The sequence below is a fragment of the Oenanthe melanoleuca genome, chromosome 3, assembly GCF_029582105.1.
Source record: "Oenanthe melanoleuca isolate GR-GAL-2019-014 chromosome 3, OMel1.0, whole genome shotgun sequence".
Lineage (NCBI taxonomy): Eukaryota > Metazoa > Chordata > Aves > Passeriformes > Muscicapidae > Oenanthe > Oenanthe melanoleuca.
Window position 1 is genome coordinate 60,595,260 of NC_079336.1, and position 21,506 is coordinate 60,616,765.

General features: G+C 34.6%; 1 protein-coding gene across 28 annotated transcripts in view; it reads left to right on the forward strand.

Moving 5' to 3' along the window:
* REPS1 (RALBP1 associated Eps domain containing 1) overlaps window positions 1-21,506 on the forward strand; it is a 60,578-nt gene that overhangs the window by 20,511 nt on the left and 18,561 nt on the right. For 6 of the 28 annotated variants that reach the window (XM_056488693.1, XM_056488668.1, XM_056488670.1 and 3 more), the window contains exons 4-9: window positions 7,106-7,259; window positions 13,351-13,478; window positions 13,951-14,113; window positions 14,420-14,483; window positions 15,328-15,482; window positions 19,892-20,031. In XM_056488693.1, coding sequence (XP_056344668.1) covers window positions 7,106-7,259; window positions 13,351-13,478; window positions 13,951-14,113; window positions 14,420-14,483; window positions 15,328-15,482; window positions 19,892-20,031 — 804 coding nt within the window. The remainder of the gene's footprint in view (window positions 1-7,105; window positions 7,260-13,350; window positions 13,479-13,950; window positions 14,114-14,419; window positions 14,484-15,327; window positions 15,483-19,891; window positions 20,032-21,506) is intronic. The other 22 variants (XM_056488674.1, XM_056488676.1, XM_056488677.1 and 19 more) reach the window with 5 other exon arrangements.

Genomic DNA, 21,506 nt, shown 5'->3' on the forward strand with positions numbered 1-21,506 from the left:
CTGTGGTGTGCTTTTTTTCTGGGCTTATTTTGCAAAAAATTGAGGAACTTGCAAATGTCCCATAGTCACTCATAAACGTTTATTAGTCTCTATGGAAATAGCCCAGACTGATCCAATACAAAGAAAATGTAAATTAGCGGAGGAAATCCATAATCAGTGTTTGTCTGCCTCTTCCTTTCTTTCAAAGGGAGGATGGGGAATATAATGAAAAAGGACTTAGCAGTAGTAGGTCTTGAGGTGGCTTTTTGCTCTCTAGGTTTGGGTTGGTGTGTTCGAGAGAGCTACCAAGCACTTTGCATATTGCAGATTTCCTAAATCTGATTATGAGGTTTTAGTTGGGTTGAAACTGTGTTTTATGTACTTCCATCATGATGTTGAGTTTATTTAGTGAGCAGTTGTAATTTGATACAGAAGTCTGTAGTGGCATAATGTTAAAATAACAAAAAGTAAAGTAAATCTGGTGTTTGAGGTCTTCAAGTTCAGAATAAAGAAGCCATGTATTCATAAAAGTGTATGTGCATCCCAATTTCATTTCTCTGTCTTGGCTGATAAAAGCAACTTGGTATATTTCTTACACAAGTCTATCTGAGATCATCAGAATAAAAAAAACCTCTCTATCTAAGTCTTTGAGGGATCCGGCCCAGAAAACAGACTTGGAACAAATTAAACAGACAACACAGCATTGAGTCCAGCAGTTTTAAGTTGTATTCATGGCCTATAACATCGAGGAAGTATTCTCTAATTTTGCACCCTGTTATAAAACTGAACATTCCATGGCTGATGCTACATTTCTGACTGTGCAATGAACCCATTCAAGTAGATTTCTTGTCCCAATCTAATACTTAGTGATTCAGATACCAGGTTAGAAATAAACTGAGGTGCTTGAGCCCACATTTCTCACTTAACCATGTAAATACTCTAATTGGGTTATTTTATAAAATATGGGTACAGATTTTGTTTTCATGGAAATTGCTGATTTAGTTCTCTTCACCTGGAGATACCATTCAGATTTATAAAATCTAGAAGGGGTTTCAGATTCTGAATTCTCATGCCACCTTTTTGACTGATGATTATTCAATGAGATGAAGTCTGGCAAGTAAAGCACAATGTGTCATCTTTGTAGGGATCACTCTTCTTTCTGGAGGAATATGTCAGTTAAACTTAGATATTTTCACTCATTGAGTTTATCTTGTACTTGTTAGATATTCCATTAGCAAATTTGGGGTTTTGTTTTTTCTTAAACTGTTTGTGGCTTTGAGAATGTGACCAGCACTTGAAAATACATTTCTTAAAATGCTATGACTGAAATATTTGTATGAAATCATAAAGTATCTTAATCTTCATCTATAGAAACCGGTTCATTTAAAGGCAGCTTTCCATATTGCTGAGATTTGTTATGCATAGTATAACGTCTCCTAATCACAAATAATTTATGTAGAAGAATTTACTCAGTATATTGTCTACTGAAATGTCCTAGCTAAAACTATTTCTTTGTCAATGCATTATTTCATCAGTTCCCTCAATGAACTTTACTTGGAGGCAGGGAATCAGGAAATAGCAGTCAGGTTGTGTTTCCAAAGAGTAGCTATAAATTATTTTGTGGTAGCTTTTGTAGTTTATAAATATAGTACTGGGCAGAAGTTTGTATCTTTTTAATATTGTTAGAAGATGACTGAAGTCATGCCTAGCTGTCATGGAAGCTGCAGAACTGATTTTAGGAGCTGAGTAATGAAAGATGCCATTACCCACTGGATAGCAAGTTAACTGCACATCCTAGTGGAGATAAAACACTGGGTGTAATTTTTTTTTTTTCTTCTGACAGAATTTCTTATTCCTATAAAATAGAGGCTAAGTTGATTTGAGCACTTCTGCTGACAGTTTGACATCTATAGGAGCACTTTGGTGACACAAGAGTGCTACCACCGTGTATATACATATCTATACCTTGATAGTAGCAGCTATATTACTAAAAATGTTAGTGCACTGAAAATTCTTAGAAGAAGCAACCATTTTGAGATTAGGAGGAGCTTCATGTCTGCTGAAAGTAGCTCATGAGTGACTAAATGTTTGTGGTGAGAGAGACAATTTTGTGTTTTGCTGTTGAAACCAAAAAACAAATACTTTTTCAGTTTTGTTAAGTATGATCCAATGTTGATCAGGTACTGCTTTAGGATACTTTCACCTCTTTTTTGGGAAAGGGTGTATCTAGCTTCAATAGATTTTGAGACTTTAGCATCTGAAAAACACGTATCTGAGAAGTGCTTACAGGGTGAACCTTGCTATATCTGGGTGAAATAAAAGGTAAAGATCGAGGTACTCCTCTGCCTATGGGTGCATTAAGCATATTACTGGCACTCCAGATCATACTGGTTTAGTGCTGTCACTGCTGCTTTAGGAGGAGAAGCTAAAATTTGGTACCTGTAGCAGACAGAATTTGACACACTGGCTTTGTTGGGGAAAACTATTCCAGGGCCTTAGTAGGAATATTCATGGGAATATGGTGGGAATTCCCACTTAGCTCAGCCCATTCATTCAACAGCTTTGTAATTAGTATTTGCTGCAGGGCACTACCAGTATTTACTGGAAAACTATTGCATTCCACTTCAGCTCTGTTTTGCTTGAGAAAACAATCCATACTCTCAGTTTCAGTTCATAAAGCACTTGCCAGTAATCCTTAATCCTTCTCTGCCTGTGATCCAATTTGAATTCGTGTTTATTTAAAATATTTTGCTACATTTGTATTTCTTGTTCCAAGTGATATTTCAGCAGTATTAATATTATTTTCTACGGTTCTTTTCTGTTTTTTCTTGGTATATGTCACCTCATATACCTTGGCAGCTGTGAATAAAGCAAATCTGTCATAATTGGCATAGTGTAGGGGTCTGGTAGGGGTCTTACCTGTACATCCAGTCTTCTCTTTATGGCCTTTGGTATTAACATTGATTATGCAAGAAAAACTGTATTTTACGTTTTAAAATTTGATTGCTGACTGTTCCTTATGTCCTGAAAGGGATCCATCTGTCTGTTGCTGCATTTGGTGTCACAATTTGAAAGCATGCTATGTAGTGTGCATAATCAGTTACCTAAAGTATCAAATTAGGTTATTGTCCAGGTCAGTCATTCAAGAGCATTATTAGAAACTTCCCTTCAATCTTGTAATTCCCATTCTAATGCCATCCAGCTTTGCCCCTTCTATAGCCAGTTCTTTTGCACCTTAGATCTTTATATTAATCTCCACATTGTTGGAACTATCTTGTATGACACCCTGCTGAAGTATGCTCACCTTCCGGTTAAATGTAGTGCAGTTCCTTTGTTGAAGAAATCACAAAAATACCAGTATCATTTCTTGTGCTGTGATTGATCTCTTTTTAATTTGTCTCTAGTTTAATAATTATTTTCCTCAATTGGCTGAACCACACATCCCACCTCAAAAAATGTCTAGTGCTGCAGGTGAAGAAGTTCTCATTGAACCTTGGGCCGTTTTGTTCTTTGATATGAAGGCCAGCTGATTACTAAAGCCAGGTTCTGCAATGTAATTGCCATCACTACATAGATTTTTTTGTGATGGATCTGTTGACTAACTCATAAGCAGGTGGGGTGGTATCAGGGCCTGGATCACACCACCATTAAAGCTACTCTTTAGATACCATGTCTGCCTTCATTGCCTCTGGAATTCTCATTAGGAGGTTTTCTTCTGACCAGATGTGTGAGACCAGGAAAAGGTTTATAATCTCATTTGTCTCATGTATGCTTATAATGCCCTTGTGAGGCTGAGATCCCTCTGAACAGTGTTGTCCCTTTTGCCTTATGCCAGTTTGTTTGTCTTCACTAAGGCTCTTCCTTTAGAGTCATATATTATATCACCTTTTTTTATTAACATGCTATTTTTAGTAACTTCTTATATCCGAGTACTTCAAGTCTCAGTTTTGTAATTCCAGTCTGACAAAAATAATGCTTTTGTTACAATGGTTTTAAATGTGAAATTGTTTCTCTGAATAAAGATGCACTACTTAATTTTTGCCTGGTAGCTATAACCTTTTTTTTTTTTTTATTAGTAATTGACAAGGATGTCCTCATTAGTTTGATTTAACATGAAAACATTAAACATTTGTCAGCATGCTTTTATTTAGATATTTTCTGTAATCATTTAAAGACATAAAATATGTGGCTTAACATAGGAAAATACAGAATGTTGTAATTGCTTTATGCTTTATGAGATTTGTCTAGAGGGAAAATGAAAGGTAGTGATTTAAATATAATTATATTGAAAATTCTAAAAAAAATTATGCAAGTAAAGTTTTAATAGTAGCTGATCTATTAAACATCTACTACAGCATGCAGATGCTGAGAAAAATTTTCAAAGTTCCTAAAGAGATTAGGTGGGTAACTTCAAATGACTGAGCTACCAGTAAGCAAATTGTTCTTACATGCTACAATTTGGAAGAGCAGATCAGTTTGGCTCTATCTCCTAATTATCTTTAAAAAATCTGATTCTGGATGTTTCAGGTTTTGAAAATTAATTTCTTATATTAATAGATCGGACAGGTGGAAGCAAACAAGCCTACTTGCTCAGTTGCAACAAACATGTTCATAAACTCTCAAAACACTCTAAGTTTATACAAATGTATTGCAGCTGAGGATGAGTTGCTTCTGATAAAACTACTCTGCCTCTGTTTACTAAAGTGTGAAGCTCAAGACAAAACTGAAGTGGAAACTATACAATAAACCATGTTTTCTAGGTAAAATTGATAACTTTTTATCCAGTGTAAAGGTAGATACATAGTTAATAACCTATATACAAGGGCTAAATGAACCTGTATGTAATTGCAGTTTCAGTAAATCTCTGCTCATTGTGTTTTCCCGTGACTGCTTTTGAATGGGAGTCAGTGTTTCTACTCTCCTGCCTCCTCCCCAGCCTTTTTTGGCTTTCATCTTCATTCTTTACATTTGCATCAAGCCATCAGTGTTTTGGCCAAGACATTTGATATATATGCACATATTTGTGTGTGTATACATAAATATGTTTAAAAGAAACAGCTAAGGGTTTTAGCTCTCTTAACATTCTAGTTAGCTAGCTGAAGGAATGCCATGAGTTGTGTTTGTGAGTGGCTAGAATTGTGCAAGGGAAAGATGGTGCCACAGTAATGCTGAATAAATTGAGTTTAAAATGGTTTGGGAATGTGTGCCTTATAATGACACTAAAGCTAAAAATGTGGATTGTGCCTCTTCCAGAAGTTTTTTGACATCAGGGCTGGTGACATGCTTTTGCTGTTTAATAATTTTGGAGTCTGTGAAAATCAGTTCCCCATATCAGTTGTGGGAAATCTGTAAATGTTCAGAATTGTGATATAATGCTGTTTTGTACACTGAGAACAAAGTTAATTATGTCCTATGTTTGGGCTTCTGATGACCTGATTACTCTTACTACATGCTTTACAGAATCACGTGAACCACATGTAAAGTAAAGATTTAGAAGAATTGAAGTTGGGGATCATATTTACAATTTCTTCCTCTGCCAGCAGTGTAAGACCAGCTGTTAGGTAGAGGCTTACTGAAAAGTCACAATTCTCAGCCTAGGGCAGGGCTGCTTCATGGTGACTGATCACAAAGTTTTAATTTTCACATGCAGTTACTAGAAATAGTGAGTAGTTTCCTTTAGGTAGACTAGCATACATTTGTCTGCCTCAGGTTTTCTTCTGTGTCTTTCTGGACCATCTGATTTGTAAGAATATTGGATTAAATGAATAACATCTGTGTCCAAGCATAGCTTTCTCTCTACGTTTACTCTGTGATGTTTTGTCTAAAAAATTCAAGCATCCTTCAAATCTTGTTTGATAAAAGATGGCTTTGGAAAAAAGCCAGTGGAAGAGGAAGCTTTTCATAGATTTAAGTGATACAGTGTCATGGTTTTCCTATCACCTGTTGCACAGTGCTTAACACAGTAGCCATTCAACCTCAGTTCCATTTTCCAGCCTGCAAGTGGTACTCTGGAAACCCTGACTCCTTCCCCTCTTGCCCCCATGTACCAGTAAGGATAAGAACGTCCTGCCATTGAAAATTATTATTAGGCAAAGTAAATCAGTCTGGGTAATTTTGGGGAAGCCTACATTCAGTCTGCCTATTGGTACTTGATAGTATGTTAACACATGTTTACATAGAGAACCAAACTTTCTGTGTACTCCTGAAACAGATGTTGAGGTCTTTGGCTTTATTAATACATTTCAGGATATCTGGAGTTCAAGATTTGCTTTCTTGTTTTCACTAATACAGTTCAGTTCAAATTGGCAGAACTGGCAAACAAGAATTTCAAAAGATAAAGATATAGGGAGTATATACTACGTGAATACTTTGTGCAATATAAATTATTTTTCCTTTGTATTTTATTTGAAATGAAATAAAGTGGTGATCTGAATGTCTTGCGAGATCTGATTCCATGTAGAAATTGCATATGTGATTCTCTTTATTCCCACCTGTTCAGGAAGAATATAGTACAGTATAGTACAGTATGAAAGAGAAGTGTGAGCCTTAGTATCATGGCAACATTACGTTGTACAGCAGAGAAGTATATCCTAGCTGCCATCATTCTTTTTAAAAAATTGCATCTATGTTTTTGCATATTAAAAAACCAAATGTCCTATTTGGTGATTTTTTTGTCACCAATCCTTAATTCTGGCTTGTTTTAAATGAAGGTAAATAACTGTGAATCATTTGAATAACATTTGGTATTATAATAAATTGTACAGTAAGTATTTCTTTTGAGACCTGGTTTCAAATTTACATTTTACTTTTATCACAAGTGAAAGTGAGTTTAATAATCTAGTTTCCTTTGTAGCTAAGTCACTTAACCCAGCATTGCTGTTGACTTAAGAATGTTGATTAAGAATGAAAGTTAAAAATGTATTAGATTATATTGTTTGATGTAAATGTGTTCAGTCCTAGTTATACTGTACCAATACTGTTCCCTCATTTTAATAAGTACTAAAATTTTCACTCTCTAAAATGAGTAACTGCAGTGATGATTGTTTCTAGAAATAATGGTTTTAGATAGGCTTTTGCATATTTAGTTATGTAGTAAAAAACTTAAAAGATGCCTTTGTTTTATTAGGAGTCCACATCTCCAGTTGTTTCACCACAGCAATCGCCACCAACCTCTCCACATGCATGGAGGAAGCACAACCGCCATCCCAGCGGAGGGAATAATGAGCGACCTGTTGCTGGACCTGGGCCTTTCTGGCCTCCATTTAGTGAAGTACAACCAGGTATAAATGTCTTGTTATGCTTCAGTGGTAACCCAGAGTTGTGAAATTCTTAAATACGTATAATGAATGAGCTTAGGGCAGTTTATCTTTGTGTTTCCAGTCCTGGAAATTTCCTTGCAGATTCAAGTGTCTGTGTTGATAGCAGCACTGTGGAATCTGTGGTCTTGTATGGCACATCCATTTGTTAGTGTCACATGGGAAATGCTAAGGGTTTGGAGGGAGGGAAAGAGAGTGTTTAAGTTTTCCAGTGGAAAGTTTTTAAAACAAAACTGATAATCGTGTTGAAATTGTGCAGAAGCTGTCAGTATACCTGAAAATGTGAGGGCCTCAAGGGAAGGCAGCAGATAATATATTGTTTGCTTGAATTGTATTTCTGGTAGATTAGCTGAATTGCCAGAACAATTAATTTGATTACTTTAAAGTTTATGTAAACAACTGAGGCTTTTGCATTTCCAATCTGTCAAGGTAGAACCACTTGTTTCAGTGATGCTTTTCATCCTTTAATGTTCTTCATTTAACATGAAGACCCTTCCTGTTATTGTATCAGTGTATTCAGATTTAAAAACTCTCTCCCTTAATATGTCTTATTTTAAAACGTTGTGTTTTCTTTTCTGATATCTGGTAATCTTAATAAATTTAGGAACAGTTGTAATTCAGGTTTTGGTTTTGATGGTACTGCTAAATAATGTTGCATTTTGTAGGCTGTAGTTTGAGCTTGAACTGTGATTGCTTGGTTTATTTCAGTTATGATATTCCAAAATTGGTCTGTTACCCTTCAGTTATTGTCATTCTGTAATTCTAAGCGTCCATGGAGTAACAGAGATTCTATTAGAATTGGTTGGATAAGAAAATAAAACTTCAGAAGTCAAGTGGGTTGTATGCAGAGGTTTATGCCAGTGTACTGAATGTTGTTTCCTATTAAGTCCCAGTCAATTTACTGTGAAAAATAAAAAAAATAGTCTGTTTGTTGTTTATATAATCCCTTCTAAGGGTTCAGTCATAGCACTGTCAGCACTCAATTTCTCAAACTTTTTTCTCCTATAGTTCAGTTGACTTGTGTTTCTCTAAAGCTGAAATACAAGTATGTCTGATTTCTAACTTGAGAAGTTTTTCTCACTTAAAAAGTCAGAATCCAGGACAGTATGCAAACTTTTCCTAGTGTTGAAGAATTCTATATTGTTATCTTAAAGTTGTAATGCCTTGTTAATATTTCAGTTTGGTAATGATTTCCCTGTGATGTTTAATGGGTAAATTTTTCAGAAGTTTTCTGAGCTTATATGTGAACTAGCTTGGTGTTCCCTGATTTTATATTTCATACTGGAGCACACTCATAGTTTATTTAAAGTAATTAATTCTAAGATGCTATTATAGGAGGATGGTCTGTTCTGGCAATGCTAAAGTGATTTTTCATATGTTACTTTAAGAAAAACTGTCAGTGTAATTTACTGGGGATGATCCTTTTGCACTGCGGTTGATTAATTATTGCTTTGAATTTCAGCCGTTTGAGGCAGTTCATAGTTTCCCCCCCCTCTCTTGATCCTACATTTTAAGAACAGTGTTTATAGAAGAATTATGTTCTCGTGACATTTAGGCAGAATCAGATAGAACCAGATAGACTGTTGGTTAGTTTTCTTAAGATCAGCACTACAAGCTTATCTTGATTCCTGTGCCACATGTTTTTGAGAAAGCATGTGAAGTGTTATAGTTTCAGTAGTGCTGTGCCATTTCACTTGTGATCCAAGCAAAATGAGAACCCACATCTCTCTGCTTGTATTTCACTTTATTCTCAAACATTATTTCATGAAATGAGGTTGTCAACTGTAGTCATGGAACCACAAGTATGAAGGTGTTTCTGGTGGGTCAGAAAATAAACAGCATGTTGCGTAAACCAGAAGGGCAAAAATAAAGTCTAATTTTTTTGATGAAGAAAAATAAAAAAGATGTATTTAAATAACTCCTACCATGAACAAAGTTAAACAGTGCTTTCTCTGTTGAATTGGGCTATAATAACCCAGTTGTTGGTTTTAAAAATCTTACACGTTGTCTTGCGTTAAGAAATCTAAAACATAACTTATGTAGTTATCAATTCCTTGGAAAAAAAGGAAGAAAACCTGTTCTCATCTGAACAGAGCAAAATAATTTGGATTTTACAATTTTTTGTCACTGTGTTGTCCAGTAATTCAGTTAGGATTGTGTTAATGCTTCATATGTATATTACTGGTTTTGGAGGCACTGTGACACCAGTTCAGTGTGCTTACAAATATGAAATGAGAAGCCAAAGCTTGTTACCATCTCTCTTCGAGAATTTCTGTAAAGAGAGCCCCAAAGGATGCATTTATTTTACTTTAATATTAGGAATTAAAATTCAGTGACAGACATTGATTTACATTATAAATAGTGTAGACTTTTTATAGTTTGCTCATGTCTCATCCTGAAATGTCAGTGAAATCTGTTAAAACCTGAGACTCTCAAGTCTTTCAGGTGCCTTTGATTTAGCAGTTTAAGATAAGACCATGATTTTTTAACAGCTTTATGTCCTTGCTCTGGATCTTCTTGCTTGCATCTCCAACCTGGAAAAGTCTTCACAGAATAATCCAGTGGATGACTGAACACCTTGTAGGAAACAGAATTGTATATGAGATGTGAGCTTCCTGTTCCTATAGTTACAAGAGAGCAAAAACTAATCTCTTTTTGCACTACAGCTCCAGCTGCTAGAGTGTTGCTGACATTGACAAATTTCTTCAAATGATAATTGAGTGGCATGTAGAATGTGAAAATAATTTTCTATTACTTTGTAGTCTGTTGGGACTGGAAGCAAAGCAGAGTATTTTTGTTGATAGTATCCAAATAATGATCTAAAACAAATTTTAAAAATCTGAGCTCTTCTGTTCTGTTCTAGGCTATTTGTTAACTTTCTTTGGTATGATGTCAGAGTTTTGTGTTGATATCTGAATATGTATAAGAAATTGCAGCCCTAAGCCATGCTTCTTTTCTTTTTGAGAGGGATTTTGTACCATTTTGTGAACACGTCAGGGACAGAAGTGGAACATGTTTACGGTGCTAATAGTTCCCTTGCATATTCAGGGCTCTAAGATACTTACTGGGCTTGCAGGGGACTGAATAGTCCTTTGTCCCCTAGTTAATGCTCCAATAACTGGTGATAATTTGCCTTCTTACAAGCTATGGCATACTCTTACCTGGGCATAAGAGCTCTCCAGCATTTTATCTTAATGTCAGAATTGTATTCAGCTTCTGGTTTTGTTTCACCTCAGATTGATAAGGAAAACTCTTCTTAGTTTACAGAGTTAGTTGAAAATTTAGTTCTAGTAAACCCATATTTGTATACTTACTGAAAAGTATGTGTAAACTAGAGAGCACATTTCTTACATTTCAATTTAAATCTCATAGTAAAAGGGGGTAGCTTTTATTGCACAGAAAATAATTTTCCATTAGTTATCAATGTGTTGGTAAGATATTCAAGCTAGAGGAAAAATAGAGCAGCTACAGGAATCTGTTAAGTCTTCATACTAAACGTAGAGCATTAGACTTCACCAGCTTGTTCAAATCTGATAGTTTGTCTTAGGCCTATTCTCCATTTAAAGTGGTGTTGCAGGTGTTTTCACTGATGAAGATGCACAGAGACCATTGAAGGTTTTCCTCATTGGTTACAATGAAGACAGATCATAAAAGAAAAGTAGACTGATGGCTTTGAGTCTTCTTTGTGACCCAGTTTTGTTCCAATTTCTCTTCCACCTTTCTGTTTCCAATTTGGTTTTGTCAAATTGAGTTACTGGCTGGTGGCAGTCCATGAGTATGTGTGTAGATCCAGGTCTTCATGGTTACTACTAACTTTTCTCCAGTGTTCTCCAGCTATTCCATCCTGTGTCCTAAAACATTGCATTGGAGAGTAAATAGCAAAAGCAGCAAAGCAAGAATGTTCTTGTTGATATTATTTGAACAGTGGAGAAAGGAAGCAGTTCTTGCAACACCTGTAAAGTGCTCTGAAGGTATCACAGTTTGGTGCTACTGGTGTTTCCATTGCTGTCAAAGTACTGCTTTGGAACAGATACTGTGCTAAGTGGGATATGAATTGAATTGTACCAAGATAAGTTGTTGAGAGAAGTGAAGGAGGAGTAAACATATATAAGGTTAATGGTAATAATGTTGGTGTCTGAGAGGTAGAGAAGGGGAAAGTCAGTGTATCAAAAATAAAATTTGAGTGTTGCATATCAAAAGGACTGATGGGAAGGTCTTGTCCTGCTCTGTCTGTTAGTCCTGAAAGAGACAAGGTGGAAAGAGACTGAGCTTTTCTCTTCAGTTTCTTTCTAGTGTTTGAGAGTTAGGTGAACTACTGAAGAAGAACCTCAGAGCAAATAAAGCATTGTCAGACACCTTATCTTTATTCTCAGCACTTCTGGATAAAGTCACTCATACCTCCAGGCCGCATAAGCAGCTTCCACAAATGGAAGATGAATTTCAGACAAAATTTTTATAATAGTACCTTTTCATCATATTAAAGCTAACTTAGAAAGAAAAGATCCTCCACCAAAAAATAATTATATTAATTTCTCCTCTTGCAAATACTACTTTTACTCAATGTAATACAAGATTAAATGTGTTCTGCACAATTATGACTACTGTATGTAACGCTGTATGTTTTTTACTACTGGAGGGAAAGAGCAAAGATAAACTGGCTCTAGGCTTTTTTCTTATTATTTTTTGTTTATAGAATGAAAGAGTAATTGTGTGTTCCAGGTATTAGATAGCAGTATTGTATACTAGCAATTATACTGTCACTTAAGATGTTAGTCCTCAACATGCTTCACAGATTCTCATATTTCCTTCATTCTGTTTACTGCAGTGTAGTGTCATAAAGCCTTCAAGAACCTGAAACTGTTGATGTTTGTCAGCTTCATAAATTGATTACCTGTACCTGAATGCACTTGGCATAGCAGGTTTTTTTAGTCATCATCATGACAAGAAATTCTTGGTGTTCATTGCTTGAAATTAAATGTTACTAGCAGGATTAAATTTATGCCATCAGTGTCCCATTTCTTGTTGTGTGGAGGGCTTACAGAAACAAGAAACTGACCTGTTTTTTAAAAGAAAGTCTGTTTCTGCATACAAGGCAAAAATTCTTATCTAAGTTTGACTTTATTTGGCATATTTGAACAGAAGGCATTTACTTGTGCAAAGTGTTTAGATTTAAGGAGTTCAGCATTTCTTTCAGGAATTGAGGAGTAGAATGGAGTCCTGGGATTCTTCTAGATTTGTTATAAATATCTTATTTTCTCTCTGATCTGAGTTCCTTAAATTTTTAATTTCCAACTGCAGTTTCACTTTTTTTTTTTTTTTTTTTTTGTATGTAGAACACTGCATAGTCATAGGTTTTTGTAATTGCTTCATTGTTATTTTTATATTAAGTTAATGAACATTGGCAGTTCTTCAGAAGTAGATTATAGCAGGGCATTGGGTGAATCTCACCTAGTCCAGATAGTTATTAGATAGCAGATATCTGCATTCTGTATGGATGCTTTTTATTATTCTTGTCCTTTTTTTAAGCAGCTGAGTTAAGTAGTAGAAATGATGTAGAGGAAAAGGATTGTCTGTGCCAAACCGCCCAATTCTTAAAAGGAATTTCCAAGACTTGTTGTTTGAATGGCAAACTAAAACGTAAAAGGAAAAAAGTTCAATATTGATAATGAAATTGAATAATAATATCATATGCCACTTTTAAATAGTATTTGTCCACACAGGTGTTGCTTATTTCAATTTAATGAAAATGTGGAGTGTTTATTAACTTTTTCAAAACCCATTAAATGGGTAAAATCCAATTTATATATTACATGTGTTGCAATAAATTCATTCCTCAGTTCTGTCTTTTTAGTGCAAATTGAAGCTAACATAATGTAAAAATCTACAGGAGTGAGATGTCAGGAGGCAAACTTTGTCACCTTGGTGCACTTTTTTTTGTTTACATTTTTCTCGTCATTCTATAGTATATCTCCCTGACAGGAGATATTTCCATATCCACAGTTCTTTCTGTTTTCAAGGTTGTCTTTTGAAAAGGAAATATTTCTTCTAATTTCAGGCTCATCTACTTCTAGTGATCCCATATGGTCTGGCCATTCACCACCACCCCATCAAGAAAATTGGGTCAGTTTTGCAGATACCCCACCAACCAGTGCTCTTTTAGCCATGCATCCTGCTTCTGTCCAGGTGTGACACTTTATTGGTATTTGATTTGCCTCATTCAGATTGATGTTGCAATCCTTGTGGTTATTTTTTCCTTTATAATTTTCATTGCAGATGTGTATCTGTGCTGTGTGTTTAGTGCTATTTGCCCAACAGATACTTGCTCCTTTGAGTTGCCTTAATTTGGAATGATTAAATGAAAGCTACTAATTTTAAAAATGTCAACAATTATGACTTTAAAACATTTGTATTTAGCTTTTTATGCATATGTGCCATGCTTTTTTTTTTTCCTGCTTACATACCCGCAGTCATTCCATATTGTATCAGTGTGCAAAAATACCATGTCATTATCCTGAAGATGCCATCTGCTGATGGTTTCCTGCAGTTTTTAAACTACTGTGAGTTTTAACAATGCTTTATATTTTGAAGGCAAGAAGTTGAGGATTCGTAGAAGCATTTTAGGTAGATAATACTGAGGAAAAATATTTCATTTCAGGACCAGACAACAGTACGAACTGTAGCATCAGCTACAACAGCAAATGAAATTCGTAGGCAATCAAGTAGTTATGATGACCCCTGGAAAATAACTGATGAACAAAGGCAGTATTATGTTAATCAGTTTAAAACCATTCAACCTGATCTAAATGGATTTATACCAGGTAAGTTATTCTTTACAAAATATAATTATGAGTGCATCAGTTCTGTTACAAAGACTTTGTTTTGTATTTAAGCTTGCATACTATTTTGAAGGAAGTTCTGCATTTTGCTGATAAATTCTCCTGTAGTTCAGTGTGATTCAAGACAGACTAGAAGCTAATTTGCCTTTTTCCTTAATTTAACCCTAGTAATTAGTGCCATTTTTCCCAGAACCATTGCTAAATATCTCATCACCTTTACAGTAGGTCTGAGTCTTCTAATGATTTCACTTGCCTTAGATATTAAAAATTATTGTTGCAATTTTTTAGGATCTGCAGCTAAAGAATTTTTCACTAAGTCAAAACTACCTATTCTTGAACTTTCTCATATTTGGTAAGTGTAATGATTATTTAAAATAATTACTAATAATAAATATTTAGAAAGATGACAGCTATCTGGTAGACATCTAATAATTACTCATTAGAAAGAGTTAAATTTTGGTACTAGACTAGTATGTTCAATCCTGCTCATATTTATGCCAGTATTACTTTAGTGGGTTTTAATGGGTCTGGGCTGGTACTATTTACAAGGCACTTCGAGAAAATTTCAAACTCTTCAGAGTTAAAAGGAATTTATTTGAGGTTTTTATTGTTAAAAGTGCATTTAAGTTTAAATAATTAATTTCTTATCTGTATTTATTTATTCATTTATGTCTAAGTAAATTTAAATGAAGTGTATATGTTCACATTTTTAAATACAATTTATGGTACATGATGACAAATCCAGCTTTTGAAATCTTCAATTTCATTGTATTCTGGAATTTGTACTGCATCATTGCATGCTATCATTAAATTACTTACCTTGGCACTTGCTATCTTTCTTTTAGTGTAATGGTTTCTATTTAAAGTATTTTCACATTTGAAATAAATCATGTTGCCTCAGCTCTATAATTTCAGTAGTATACTTTGCCAAAAATCTGAGGCAAATAATATTATGTAGTACTGTCTTAAGTGGGCTAAAAACCGGGAGAGATAAAAGTGACTTTAAATTATCTGTAAGCTGTTATGAATGAAGGCTCATCATCTGGAAGAGTAAAGCATGTGTAATGCTAATATGAAGTGTTTAGTAGGATAAAGTGAACAATTAACTTTGCTCATCCAAGTAGCTAAATGGAAGCTTGTCTTTTGGAAATAAAATAGCCTTAGAAACTGTATTTATACTAAGTTTTCCTTCTTAGGGAACTGTCAGATTTTGATAAAGATGGTGCACTGACACTGGACGAGTTTTGTGCTGCATTTCATCTGGTAGTTGCTAGGAAGAATGGGTATGATTTACCAGAAAAGTTACCTGAAAGTTTAATGCCCAAACTGATTGATTTGGAAGACTCAACGGGTAAGATATGGGTTCAACACAAATGTCAGTATTCTAAAATTATGGTCTAATTGTTACAACAGATATTTCTTTGTATGAGCAGAAAGCATTTGTCAATATGTACTAAAGCATTGTGCAATTTTTAGAAGTCTTATTGCTCAAAGCAATAATCTTTTTTGGGCATGTACATATTTCTGTAGAGGGCAGTTATTTAGGAACAGTACACATACACTATTACATTTGGAAATACTGAATGTCCTTTAAAGGTTAAGGAAAACAAAATTTTTTTGACAAAAACAAAATTTGTGACAAGAAGTCACACTATGGATTTTATTCATGGCCAGCTATTCTGTTTATCGGCATTTGTGAAAATATGGCATGAGTTTCTAAGTATCAAAGGTACTTGAAAAATATTCCCAGATTCAATGCAGGATAGGTGTTTAAAAACGCAGGATCAGTACCACAGACTTAATTAAATCACCTCCTGGCTTCAAAGCAGGTTTATCCTTCATTGTGTTGGCACCTAGTTGTTCTGTGCATTGGCCTTTACCTTTCGATACTCCCAGAGAAACCACTGAATGTATGAGTTGTGCTTGTTAATATGTGCCAAAAACTCAGTCCCATAACTGAAAAACAAACTCCTGTTCATGTTAAAGTAGTGTTTAAAAACAGGATGTCTGTGGCTATCTTATCTTTTCTATTTTAAAATAGATAAAGGAAACTAAGTATTTGAAAGCTGATTTAGATTACTTTTTAATAAGCAGTCTTTGCTTGGAAAGTCAGGTTATATTCTGATTGCACAGGTACTAGAACTTGCTAGAGTTTTATTTATTTTCACTAAATACTTCAGGGGACTCTCTTGTTGCTACGTTTGTAGGTTGTCACAGACTATAATCCCAAATAATTTATATGTATCTCAAAATTATTGATGAGTTCTTAAACTAGATACTGTGTTTCTTATTATTTCTGCTTTAATAATGTACCCATTTTCTGTGGGAGTACATTGGCTCTTCAAAGAGCTGTTGCTGAAGTGTTTTCAGTATGAGTAAGCATTTGAATGATGAAGCCAATATCTTAATTGGACTAATACCTAGCAAATGTCTAAAACCGTCCCATTCTCTCCATTTATGTCTTAAAGTGGTGATCAAGCAAAAATCTTGGTAGGAAGTGAAATAACATTTATTTGTGTAAACCGTTGTTACTAAAAAATAAAAAACAAAACACCTAAACCCCCCCCCCAAAAAGTCCACACCCAGCAGCTATATTTGTCTTGATCTTCTATTGCTGCTGTTGGTAGCAGATTTCAGCTAAAGTTGCCTGGAAACTTTATATATCAGACATTAAACCAAAAAGTGTTATGTGTATGTTTATTGTTTTCATTTTACAGGGAACTTTGTTAATATAAAACTTCTGAGTTACTTTCATGAGGTACGAAGTCTTTAAATTTGAGGCAAAACTGCTTTTATTAAGCAGTTTTTTAAGTAATTTGAGGCAAAACTGCTTCCTCTGATATTAAAGGGAAGTTATCCTGTTCTAGTGAATGTTAAAAGGTTATCAGCAATGCCTGAAAAATATAAAAATCTGATTGATACTTTATTCTGCAGTTGTTAAGAGTTACAATGAAAAATCACAGTTTTTTGCAAACTTGTGGGGTTTTATCCAATCAGCTTTATTTTATTTATGTATTTATTTATTTATTTTTTTGGGTCAGCAGTATTGAAAATAGCTTATCTTACCTAGCACATAACATGAGTTATTGCCAAAACTTCTGTAGTGAATAAAATACTTTAGATGAAATTATTGATGTGGCTATAGTTTTATGTTTAGTTACAACAGTCCACATCTCCAGCATACATTTATTAATTTAAAAGTTATTGATGTTTGTCTACTGCACATGATGAATTACCATTGTTCATCTTAGGAACTGTAAATCAACCTAGAAAGCTTAATCAGTTAAATTTTGGTAATAATTTTTCATTTCAGTTCCTGTAAAAATTGTATTTCAATAAAACTTTCTTCCAAAATTGTCTTAGAGATAAAAACTATAAAGTATTTAGAAACTTAGAGACACTAGAGCATCTTTTTGAGTGCACTTTTTGTGTGGGATAAAACTTTCTCAGAGAAAGAGATGGTTGATTATCTTCTGCCTACATGCCTCAGTATGAATGATGTACAGTCAAACTGTTGAAGAGGATAAGTTGCTTGAATGTCTTTTAAACCAATGTGCAAGATGGCAAACTTTATTTCAACAGTGTCATTATTAATCCTGTTCTTTTGTTAGAAAGTTTCCCATTAATCTTCTGCAGTTCTCCTCTGCACTTGAAAAGTGCTGCTTTTTTCCATTTTGACTTCTGGACTAGTGGCCATCAGAAGGAGGAGTAACAGAGGGCTCCTTGCACCCTCTTCCTGTGTTCAGACAGGAAAGGAAGAAGTATGATGAGCTTATCAGCCTCTCTCTCATCAGCCCCTATGAATCCACTATGTGACCAGCTGCAGGTGTTCCAGACCTGTTTGAGATACGGTCTTACTTTACATCTGGTTTAATGACTAGGAATATGTATTTCTCTCACATGACATAGACTTATTGTATAATTAAGCAGTTGTGTAGTTGGTCATTTTTCTAGTACAGTAGTACATCTCTACAGAATTGTAATTTCTTCAAACTCAATTTTATCTCAGTAAAAGCTACCAACCTTTACAAAAGTTGAAAAGCAAGTTTTGCTTTTCTGTGAATTTTTGTTTGGGTTGGTGCAGCCATGCTATTTCTTCATAAGAAAAAGAATCTGCCATGCCTTATGTCTTTAACCCTTAAAATTTTCTATAGAATGTCATATGCATCTTTCCTGTAGGTATTTGCAGAATTCTTTGAATTACAGATGGCTATGTAGTCTATCCATAATAATTTCAGCCTTATCATTTGACTTTGTTTAACATTGAAAGTTAGTTCAGTTATCTAGAGTACTGTCAGTGAAATGAGAATTTTGAGTTTTTTAACTTAATAGAAATTTTTTATTCTTATTACACTTCAGAGCCATTAACATGCAATATGTATTTCCAAAATATTGCCATTGGCATATTTAGGACTTATTTTGTTTACAATTACCACTGCATGTCAGCTTGACTACTTGGTGATATTGACACCTTGATGTAACCTATTTTAGTTGCCCCTAACCTCAAGGTGGCACAATTAATTTCTTTTTGGACTTCAGTGTTTTGGCTGTGCCTTTTGCTATCCATGGCATCTCTTTGGAGACAATAATGGGTTGTTACTTTTCATAGGTACAGGTGGTCACCACTGACTGTTCAAGTATTCAAGTGTTTTCAGTTCAGTGTGACATTGGATTTGTTATTAGCTTCTTCCAAATGAGAATTAGCAGGCAGAATATTGACTTGTCTTAGTAGAAGAGAAGGCTGCAGAGTTCAACTCTTTAGGAACCAGAAACCAATCCATTTTACAATTTTGGTGCAACATACACTTGTGGCAGTCATCTTCAATCACATACCCATGAAGCAGTCCTTTTTAATGGCAGTTAAATAAACTTTTTTTGTTTGTTTGTTTTGTATAGTATTTTGTCTTGTCCAGAGTTTTAATTTTGTGAACTGCTGACATAATGTTAGTATGTCTAGCTCCTTATCAGTCTCTTTTTCAACTGTTCCTGTTACTTATACACTGTACAGTGTATAATCTGAACTTTCAGGTTTTTTGATGCTGTTAATGCCTGGCTTTAGCTTGCATTGTGATATCTAGAATAGGAGACATTGTAGACAGAATTTTACTGTCTTAGACAGAATATTTTATCTGCCGTTCAGATTTACTTCAAAAGAAAACTAAACAGTGCCAAAGGACAATTGCAATGTGACAGCTACTAGACTTACTTAATTTGCAAAATATGAATGGAAACACCTCTGTTTTAGTAAGGGGCTTGAAACTAATGTTCTTTGGGGCTAATCTAAGGGAATTATTTTCTTAACCTGTTGTCATATTTTTTTGTGTTTGCATTGAGATCTTGGTTTTGCTCTGACCTTTCATACAAGAATATTTTTTTTCTGTAAGATGAAATGTCAGTGCAGGATATGATGTAATAAATGCTAGTGTGAAATTATTTTCTCATACTGTAAGAAAAACTGCTTAATTCTATATGTAATCTGAAAAAAGCTACTTAAAGGCTAAGCTCTGGGAGGATAGGAGTATAGGAGGATAGGTACAGAGTAATCTTCAAACTCGGGTTTTCAGAAACATCCTTAAAATAAGGATAGTAGTTGATGAACAGTGTATTTAACTTAGGAGAGTTCTTGGGTTTTTTGGGTTTTGTCTGCTGCTAAGTATTCACTTGAAAAAGATTAAAAGAGAGGGTACTTTGCACTTTCCATGAGATATGAGCAGCTCTTCTAAAAATAAACTGAAAGCAATTTATGATTTTTGTTTATAGTGATTCCTGTCGTTTCAGAAGTTGGGGAACAGACTGGTGAGGTAGGTTACTCCGGCTCTCCAGCAGAAGCACCTCCAAGCAAGTCTCCATCAATGCCATCCCTAAACCAGACCTGGCCAGAACTGAATCAGAGCAGTGAGGTTAGCACTTTTATCTAAGAGTTATTTCACTGCCAGTCAATAAGTAAACTGTATATGCATCCATAATTTGTCCTAAGTGAATTGCTGATCACAAATCATGAAACAGTTAACAGGACAACAGACACAAGAAGGTTCTGTGTTAAAATGCAAAAAGAAAAAAAAAAGTTTTCATTTTGATTTTTCTACCTCATTGTGAGATACTATTTCAAATTTCATTAATGGTAATTAAGCTTCATATTAATCACAAAATGTATCTCATAGCGTGTTTTGGAAAAGTTGAATTAATTCCTGATTTTTTCATTTAGGGCATGTTTTTGGTTGGAGTTTTTTGTTGCCTCTGAAGAATTTTTTAGCAGACACTTTTGCTAAACTACAGAATAAGTTTCTGGACAGATCTAGACATTGAAACTTATTTCTGGAGGTGATTTTAGCCTGAAGTATCACCAGTAACGTTGAGCAGTCATGACCCTGTTTCAGAAGCTGAGTTGAATCTGAATCTAAAGGCAGCCATTGGCTAAATTTATTTAAATCTTAAATTTTTACTGTTACGTACTTCTGCCTCATCATCCTTAAGCATATATATTTGCTATATATGCAGTCTTCTGCAGTACAGCTGTATTTTGTGGCAATGTGAAAGTGAAGTTAGCAAGCAGTATTTTTAATACTTTTTCCCCACAAATGTTATTTGCTTAGATTTTTCTTGTTGCTCTGTTTTATCATTTTTGTCTCTTAGAATAAACCAATGCTTTAAGAGCTACTTCAGATCCCCAAATGAGTTTCTGACTGCAGCCATATACAAAGCTGATGTAGGCTTACTTTTCATTATGAGAGGGGGAAACAGGGAAATAATAATGAAATTTATTTTTGGAAAACTATTTTTGGGACTCAATAACAATTGAAAACTTTCATTAACATGGAAGATAGTTCTGTCAGTAGCTGAGTATTGCCTTCTATTAAAAGAGCTTTTTGTGGTTATTTTTCTTTCTTTGTTAGACATCAAGTGAATAGAAAATTGTTAGTAAAAGATTTAGACAAACCGAAGAGAAGTCAGCATGAAGCAGAAAATAAGCACATTTTTGGATTAAAGTTTGGAGCAGAGGAAACTTCCTTCATTTCTCAGGAGGGAAGGACTTTTTAAAGTCTGCTGTTCCTTGTAAGGGCAAATGCTAGCCTCATAGTCACATCCTTAGCAAATTAAAAAAATGTTGGAAATTATTTAATGATTATTAGTTGTTCTGTTTGACAGAGTGACTCAGACTGCTGGTAGGAAGCTATATCTTAAGGGGGAGGTGGAATAGATATTCATTCAGTCGTTGCTAAAAAGCTATAAATGTCTGCATCTGTATTAAAATTCGCTCAGACACATTCCCTTGTGTTTTCAATAAAGATTTACTAAGCTAATAATTTGGTAACCTGCATCGTAATTGAACACATTGCTTCAGTATCTAATGCAACTCAAACCAATTGAATAGGGT